The following is a 9,777-nucleotide window of genomic DNA, read 5'->3' on the forward strand; positions in this document are numbered from 1 at the left end:
TGGGTTGGTTGTACGTATACATTAGTCACTTTGAAGTGGAGATAATAAACAAATTTACACTGATCATTTGCAAAAATGTCACAAAGAAACAACATAAAAGTTTTTCAGGGTTTTTTTTATGTCAGCGTTTATGTTCCAAGTTTTTTATGGTTTCCATTAAGTTTCACGTAACAACCTGAAACTTACCAGTGTCATTTTTTAGATTTGTAAGCTTTGATAGTTTTATACAGTGGATATCAACAGTGTTAGTTTAATTTTGGTGTCCAGTAACCCTTCAATTGGAAACGTCACTATGAAATTCCGATCGTAAAAACAAAGAATAAACCTGTGTTATCCAATTTCCATTTGGTTTACGGATAATTTGACACCAAGTGTGAGGATATTTCATTGTACTTTTCAAAATTAACTTTGAAAAATAGAAACTTAAACAAATTGCGTTTGTCTAATTAGGTCAAAAACACAATCTGAGCTTAATATGCAATATCAATTGTTTTAGCAGAGAATCAAAGTTCAGATGAGTTGAATAAAACGTGCAGGAACTGCCAAGTTTCCTGAGCATTGTCCACCTTTGAGGTGTCACTAAATCCAGTACAATATGTGTCAGTTGAGGATATCTGAGTTCTCTGAAAGTAGTTTATGTACAGGGAAATTCGTAAGAAGTAACAAGTTAAAAAACCTGTGCAGCTATGGTTTATTCATATACATCATACACTTCACATACTCAGTGTGTATTATCCATCAAACAGTGAACCATCTCAATATCTGAAACCCTTGCCGCCATAGCCAGGGCCGCCAAAGCCAGGGCCGCCAATGCCAGGGCCGCCAATGCCATAGCCATTGCCATAGCCATAGCCGTCGCCATAGGGGAATCGTCCTCCGCGGTTCAACTGATCTTGATCAACATATTGCTTGTTGGACTGTTGTTGATTGATATTAGCCACCTGCTTTGGGTATTGGTTGTTCCAGATGTCATTTCCCCCACGGCCGTATCCTCCTCCTTGTGGATATGTGGCTGAGGCCATCGCCACCAGAACCAAACAGAGTGCAACAGCGAGGGCGTTCATTGTTGATGATTCTGGTGAGAGAATTAAACATTAACTGGTCAATCAGGATGCAGCGTAAGATTAAATTCAACAGAAATGCTGTCAAACATTGAGTCACATTTGTTTTTGGTTGTGTAAAGTTTATGATTATGACAATTTTTGCATCATACCCCTGCTCAGATGGCATTCAGACTTTAGCCTAACGTTGGAAATGGCAGACAATTTTGGACTCGGATTAGTTACTCGTTACTAATTTGACAGCTACTCTGGAAGTGCGCAGTGGTTTTTGCGCCTCCCTTCTGTTACATACATAAGACACATGTTCGATCGTCAGGTACTGTTGTTGACTATTTTAAATGTATAAATGTGTATGGACTGAGAGTGAGTTGGATTTAACACCACTTTTAACAGTATTCCAGTTATATCGCAGCGTGTAAGCTTAATGTGGGAGGATAACCCCAAGTGATGCAGGTCTCAGACGTTAACCACTTCGATGAAACCCAAGAGCACGGGTATGGTGCTGACAAACCTAGAAACATAATCGGGGCGAACCGGGATTCGAAATCACCATAATAGGTTTCTGGTGTGCCCAAGGGACGCAGCTCTGCACAGCAAATCGCGGCACCTTAGACGACCGGGCCCCTTTGTATTGGCTGAGAGGCCATGAAAATGTTTTATTATTTATTAAGTCAGCTTCTGTCTGAGTTTTGTGCTGAAAATATGCATACTGATAATCTGAATAAGTATACACTAAGTATACACTGTGTCTACTAATGGCTTTGCATATCCTCAACCAGTGTTGTCTATTGTCATCAAATATCTATTATTCTGCAGTGTTGTGCACTCAGATTTTTCCAAGGGGGTAAGATTATGGAAAGGGAGCTTTCGATGCATAGGCTGTTTTGCTATGTGCAAATACACAAATCAAAATAGCGATAATCAAATTTTTATCGATTGTATTTGAAGGATATACAAATAAATTGCACGTCAATATATAAGTGCAATAGCGACGTTAAACCCAATTTCACCTCACCCCACCTTCACAAATAAATTGCATCATGTATTCGAAAAAGAAATCATTATATATCTAAATTGTGATTAAGAACATTTGATTTTTATTCATAGCCCTAAATCAAGCTGTCTCAGAAAGTACCATGTCAAGAGAGGATGCTTTTCATGAACCTTTTCATAATGTGTCTTTAGAATAATTTGGTGGTTTGATCGCTGTTTGCCACAACGTATGCTTAACAGGAGTCATGGTTTCAACGGGAATTGACCTTGCAGCATGTGTCAGTTGCCAAGTGATATCTTAACAAGTTTCGTTTGGACAGCAGTTTCAATCTGCATGGTACGGTATGTTCATTTAGTCTGTCAGCCATCATTTGGTCACCCGGTTTGACACAATCATTTCCCATTAAACATGCAATCACGCGTTATAAGGTGGAAATTATGAAATAATAATCATTGACGTAACTAAAAATACCACTTTTGGTATATTTCATGTCCTTGTAATAATATTGTCTTCATTGTCATCATGTAATTTTGTTACCATCGACATGACCCTGTACAGGGTTCAGAACAGACACAACAACGTCTCACAACAAAGACATAATGTTTATCAAACATGTCTGCTGCATAACAATGCAGCTTCCAAAATGATGGTTGAAAGGCCATAGGCAGGAATACAACCATTAATCCAGCGTTAAATTCGAAACAACACTGTGCCAATGTTTCGAAATGTAATTTCTGAGGCTGACTGATATATGTAGCTAGGTCGTGGGTTTTACCAAGTTGGAAATGTCCAACGTGTAATATGCGCATTACTTTCTTCCTATAACATGATGAAACGCCGTGATATAACCGAGACATCATTTGAGGCAGCGTTAAACAAAACTCACACACTCTCTCTCACTTGAAACAAGGTATACTCACCGAACAGCGACGATGTTCAGAGTAACGTTGCCTCCAGTATCTAAGCCTTATATAGAGATCACATTAGTTGTTTGGTCCTATTTCTTTTGGTACTAGATCATTATGTGTGCCACTCGTTAAGATATTGTGCAGTTCAGTTCATTGAAGAGTTATTTTGAATTATTATACATTAAAGATAAATGAATTATGATTGATGTATTAGATTAAGTCATATCCTCCTTTATAAAGAAAAATGGTTATATTTTCCACTGTTTTGGTTTCACATATATATTCACCCATCCCTTTGTACGAATTAGAAAGTGTCTTGAAATAAGGGAATTTTCATAAAAATATTCTAATTAAAGATTTTGCCCTACTTCATGGTGATGTTTTTATTTCCAGATGATATATTTTCAAGGTTTCAGTCACAGCTTCATCTTTGGTAATAGTAAGTAGGTTGGTTGGTTTGTTGTTTAACGCCGCACTCCGCAATATTCCCGCTTAATGACGGCGGTCTGTACATAATTGAGTCTGGACCAGTCAATCCAGTGATTGATATCATGCGCATCAATCCACGCTATTGGGTATTGGTTATAGTGTGTGAGTGAGTGAGTTGGGTTTAATGCCGCTTTTAACAGTATTGCAGTTATATCACGGCGTGTCAGCTTAATGTTGGAGGAAAGCCCCAAGTGATGCGGGTCTCATGCGTTTACCACTTCGGTGAAACCCACGAGCACGGGTATGGTGCTGACAAACCTAGAAACATAATCGGGGCGAACCGGGATTAAAACCCACAATCATAGGGACGCAACTCTGCTTTGGTAATAGGGACACCCAGATAGGAAGCAATAAACTTCACGAATTAAAACCAACAAACGGTCAAACCTACTTGGGTTGTCAGTCAAGACGTGACGAGATCGTTTCCCTTGTGATGAAAGGTTCACCGTCCAGCATATTTTGCTCGACTTGCAATCGCAAGATCTCTTTTCCCGTGTCAGCGGGCAACTCATCATAAATTACATGAAAGAAGTTGGTCTGTATAATAGATTTTATAAATGTATGTGAATAACAAAATGTTTGTTTTTAAATTTGGTGTGATGCTATTACCAACTGACATTATTGAAGGCTCTGTCCAGGAGGTTAAAGTATCGTAAAATTACTGTCCCCTGGGTGACACGTAATCCTATCATAATCAATGTAAGTATCATCAACCAGAGTTTTTAAGCCAACTCATTGTTGAATATTTTTTTAATTTTGGCTAGCATTGTGCACAGCCACCAGTAGCTAAAGTGATGATGTAAATCCTGCAGGGTATCATGATCCTCAGCGTGGTGGCTGGTTACTCGTGGTCTATAGCCCATGTTTTAAAATTGTATACTTGATATGCTCAAATATGTTTCATAAATTGTTTTTAAATATAACTTTGCATAAATGACTCAATTGTAAGCATATTAACTTTGTCTCGTCGCTATATGGCTGAAATAATGCCGATTTTAACTCACTCACTCACTCACTCTTTGGTAGTACATACAATTAGAGTCGGTGTGTTTAACACTGATTCGTTATGGAGAAACGTAATCGCCCTACAAACAGTTATGTTCCTTTAAACATTTCATACAATTCCAATAGTTTATTTGTTTTATTCTGATTGTATTTTCTCTCTCACAGCTTTTTGTCATTTCTGTAAACCAATGCAACAGTTATTAATAACAACATATTGCCTCGGTCCTTTTTGGACTGTTAGTTGGAATACTCTAAGGAAATGCTTGTTTTTCCGCTTCATCATTGAAATGCTTGAGGTTAACTTGATATCGCGTAGTATATTCGATGAATATAACATGACATAACATAACAGATCAAGTCGATCGTGTGGACAGTGTGACCAGCTCATGAGACTGCCAGACACTAAAGCACATGTAGCACATATGCCTCAGTCACCACGCATTAAAATGGGTACCCGGTAGGATGAGATGATAATATGAATGTTAACCTTCTGGCGCTTCACAGGCTGAGAAGGCAGCTTGGATTGTATTTTCCCCAATGAACTGAGAATTATGACTGAACGTCTACTGATCCATTGATTGGGGTAACAACGCTACTGCTTTTTGCATTCTCCTTGTGTATGGAGGCTAGTGCAATATAAGTACACACATCCATTGTTATTATCATGTAACCCTCGTTTAATTTAATAATTTATCAATTCTACCAACCAGTCACGTGCCGATTCACATGAGAACGAATTGCACACGTGTGATTCAGAGCGTGTGCATCTTTCTCAGATATCAGACGTGTTTTCTCGGCAGAGAGAGAAAACATCGAACTTGATTTTTTTTATTGATAACATCATTGATATCAATTTCAATTTATGCACTAGTTATAGTGCTGGATACTTTTTAATTTTCCTATTTACGGCACAGAATTGACAGTGTCTTTTGCTTGAGCTAATATTTCAACCCGAGGTGCTGTGCATGTATGGTCTACGATGAGGTGCCTTATCCCCTGGGACGGGTAAAGACTAGTCTGTCATGAGAAAGATTCTACCCTGATCCAAATGCTAGCGAGTCGAATACACGAGATGATGCATATCTAATACCATGTCAGCCATTCTGGAATTGTTCAGACAGAGAATTGGTACAATACAGGTACCCTGAAAAATATAATCTTTCTGAATGGCAATTTATTACATGTGATAATGCAATACTGACACACATTGTTGGAGTACACGAACCACTCCATGGAAACATGGGGAAACACGACTCACCAGCATTATTATCGTTCGGTTCTAACAGTTCGTCCTTTGTCCGACCGTACCCTGTACTCGATATGTGTATAGGCCAACCAGAAAGATGTCGTTTCTCTTCCTGTGATAGTATGGGTGATGAGACTTTGCGATAAAGAAGGGGTACTTTATTTAAGAGTACGTCATGAAGAGTACTTTTTGGTATTCCCAACGTGCTGAGATCTGCTCGATATAACAGCATCCATAGCTCGCTTTAACCTATCAAATGAATTAGCAGGTTTTCATCCTCCGGCGCTCATTTTAACAGATCTATACAGATGGTCCTACAATATATTTTTAGAATCAGTCGAACCATATCCATATAGTGAAGAATAACGGGAAACCTACTGGTACCTAATATTTGATAGTTTAAGACTAGAATGGATGAGGGTCTTATTGCAAGGGTAAAATGTGAAATGTTATTTCTTATCGAAAACGCCGTTTTCTTATGATTGATAAACGACACTGAGATAACATCTTTATTGATTGACAGTTACTGAATATTTATACAAAAAAACATGCAGCCGACATACTATACTTACCCCCAGAATAACCATCTCCAAAGACAAAATCTCTTGAACCACCCCGCCCCAAATCGAAATCCTCTTAATATATGTAGAGCCGTGAAGATACGGGGTGGAATATGCCTTCAACAACCCATGCTTGGCGTAAAGGGCGACTATGCTTGTCGAAAAAGGCGACTAACGGGATCGGGTGGTCATCAGGCTCGCTGATTTGGTTGATGATGGCATCGTATCCCAATTGCGTGGATCGATGCTAGGTCTCTGGATTGTCAGGTCCAGACTCGATTATTTACAGACCACTGTCATTTAACTTGAATATTGCTCAGTGCGGCGTCATACAAACAAACAAATAACTTCAATTCTTTGAATTCTAAAAATCCTTTAATAGATGTACCTATTCTATTGTATCAAAGCTTTCTGGACTCCATAATAGTGAGTGAGTACTGTTTAACGCCCCTTACAACAGTATTACAGTTATATGACGGCAAGTCAGGTTAATGTGGGAGGAAAGCCCCAAGTGAAATCCACGAGCACGGGTATGGTGCTGACGACTCAGACGACTGTGCTTGTCGTTAAAGGCGACTAACGGGATCGGGTGGTCAGGCTCGCTAACTTGGTTGATGCATGTCATCGATCTCAGTTGCGTGGATCGATGCTCATGATATTAATCACTAGATTGTCTGGTTCAGACTCGTTTATTTACAGACCGCTGTCATATAGCTGGAATATTACTGAGTGCGGCGTTAGACAACAAAACAACCAGCCACAGCTACTGTTAATGGTGATCTCAAAAACACCACTTTCACGTTTGATCGTGCCGGTCTCCGGACAGGGTGTCGCCGGTCCCCGGACAGGGTGTCGCCGGTCTCCGGACAGGGTGTCGCCGAACAGGGTGATGGAGTAATTCAAGAATGATCTCTTCTTCAGAAGCATGTGTTGATTAAGTCTGGTGGCTAAGCACTCTCTTAAAATGATTTGTGTGCATAACAGCCCCTGAGAAATAATTTGCTGTGAGTTCCACTAAACAATTCTGACTGAGGTAAAATTATAAAGAAACTACAGGTGCAAAGCTCCAAGCAGTGTTTCCTCTTCTGCCAAGTGTACAAGCTCTGTTCAGCATTTTAAAGAGATTGAAAAGTGCTGTACGCAAGCAAAGACGCTGACCCACATATGCATGGCACAGACAAGACTTGAAACAGCTTTGGATGTTGTTTGCATGATAGCCATGTTTGGGGTTTCGATTTGGATATGATGTAGCACCTCAGTATCCATCTATCGACTGCATTTGATTGCTTGGTGGGTTGGTTGTACGTATACATTAGTCTTTTTTAACAAAGGAGATAATAAACAAATATGCATTTATCATTTGCAAAAATGTCACAAAGAAACAACATAAAATTGAAATTGTTATCCAGTTGTTTTTGTGTCAGCGTTATGTTCAAGTTTTGTAATATTTTTTATGGTTTCCATTTAACTCGCCAGTGTCGTTTGTGAGATTTGTAAGCTTTGAATGTTTTATACAGTGGACGTCAACAGGGTTAGTTTAATTTTTGAGTCCGAAATTGAAACTAAATCAGAAAAAAGGTTTCAAGTAAACCTTCAATTGGAAACGTCACTATGAACTTCCACTCGTAAAAACAAAGAATAAACCTGTGTTATCCAATTTCCATTTGGTTTACGGATAATTTGACACCAAGTGTGAGGATATTTCACTGTACTTTTCAATATTAACTTTGAATAATAGAAACTTAAACAAATTGCCTTTGTCTAATTAGGTCAAAAATACAATCTGAGCTTAATATGCAATATCAGTTGTGTTAGAAGAATATCAAAGTTCAGATGAGTTGAATAATACGTGCAGGAACTGCCTGAGTCCTGTAGTTTATGTACAGGGAAATTCGTAAGAAGTAACAAGTTTAAAAAACTGTGCAGCTATGGTTTATTCATATACATCATACACTTCACATACTCAGTGTGTATTATCCATCAAACAGTGACCCATCTCAATATCTGAAACCCTTGCCGCCATAGCCAGGGCCGCCAAAGCCAGGGCCGCCAAATCCAGGGCCGCCAAAGCCATAGTCGCCATAGCCAGCGCCGCCATAGCGAGCGCTGCCGCTATAGCCGACATATGGGAATCGTCCTCCGCGGTTCAACTGATCTTGATCAACATATTGCCTGTTGGACGTTTGTTGATTGATATTAGCCACCTGCTTTGGGTATTGGTTGTTCAAGATGTCATTTCCCCCGCGGCCGTATCCCCTTCCTTGTGGATATGTGGCTGAGGCCATCGCCACCAGAACCAAACAGAGTGCAACAGCGAGGGTGTTCATTGTTGATGATTCTGGTGAGAGAATTAAACATTAACTGGTCAATCAGGATGCAGCGTAAATTCTACAAAATTGGTGTCAAACTTTGAGTCACATTTGTTTTTGGTTTTGTAAATATGTAGTTGTGTGTCGTTCATACCAAACTTTATGAATATGACAAAAGTGACATGTCAATTATTTCTGGAACGTATTTTCAAAGACCATTCGGGCTCCCAGAAAATAGAATGGACGGTCAGTACTACACATGTTGCTTTTCCTAATGACCTTGCATTGCTGCCTGCATGTGATTCTGCCCTTAGCTTCACATTTGTTTAGATTTGTATAAATGTGTTTAATATTTTATTTACTGGCAAAGGCATGCGAGGTAACGATCATCCCATGATAAGGTCCTCTACAACTACTCATCCCTCATTCAAAGATTATCTGCTTTGACTTTTCATCTTACAAATAAAGATATCCTCAACCAGTGTTATCTATTGTGATCAAAATCTATTATTTTGCTGTGTTGTTCACTCAGATTTTTCGAATGGAGTAAGGTTATGGAAAGGGATAATTCGACGTATAGGTTGTTTTGCTGTGTGCAAAAACACAAATCAAAATAGCGATATTCAAATATTTATCGATTGTATTTGAAGGATGTACAAATGAATTGCACGTCGCTACATAAGTGCAATAATCTTGGACGTGACGTTAAACCCAATTTCACCTCAGCTCACCTTCACAAATAAATTGCATCATGTATTCGAAAAAGAAATCATTATATATCTAAATTTTGATTAAGAACATTGGATTTTTATTCATAGCCCTAAATCAAGCTGTCAGAAAGTACCATGTCAAGAGAGGATGCTTTTCATGAACCTTTTCATGATGTGTCTTTAAAATAATTTGGTGGCTTGATCGTTGTTTTCCATAACATATGCATATTAGGATTCATGGGTTCAGCGTGAATTGACCTTGCAGCATGTGTCAGTTGCCAAGTGACATCATAACAAGTTTCGTTTGGACAGCAGTTTCAATCTGCATGGTATGGTATGTACATTTAGTTTGTCAGCCATCATTTGGTCACCCAGTTTGACACAATCATTTCCCATTAAACATGCAATCACGCCACAAAAGGTGGTTATTATCGAATAATAATCATTGACGTAACTAAAAATACCACTTTTGGTATATTTCATGTCCTTGTAATA

The 9,777-nt window shown here is 38.9% G+C and overlaps 1 protein-coding gene across 1 annotated transcript; it reads right to left on the bottom strand.

Moving 5' to 3' along the window:
• Positions 1–755: 755 nt before the first annotated feature.
• LOC139458889 (sulfur globule protein CV2-like) lies at positions 756–1,064 on the bottom strand. Its single transcript, XM_071240325.1, has one exon. The coding sequence runs from the start codon at positions 1,062–1,064 to the stop codon at positions 756–758; it is 309 nt and encodes a 102-aa protein (XP_071096426.1).
• Positions 1,065–9,777: the final 8,713 nt, after the last annotated feature.

Source organism: Haliotis cracherodii, unplaced genomic scaffold (assembly GCF_022045235.1).
Source record: "Haliotis cracherodii isolate W230 unplaced genomic scaffold, xgHalCrac1.p SCAF_13, whole genome shotgun sequence".
Lineage (NCBI taxonomy): Eukaryota > Metazoa > Mollusca > Gastropoda > Lepetellida > Haliotidae > Haliotis > Haliotis cracherodii.

What these genes read in the sequence shown, in the direction of transcription:
- LOC139458889 (XM_071240325.1), bottom strand. Translation starts at nt 1,064, where the DNA reads ATGAACGCCCTCGCTGTTGCACTCTGTTTGGTTCTGGTGGCGATGGCC.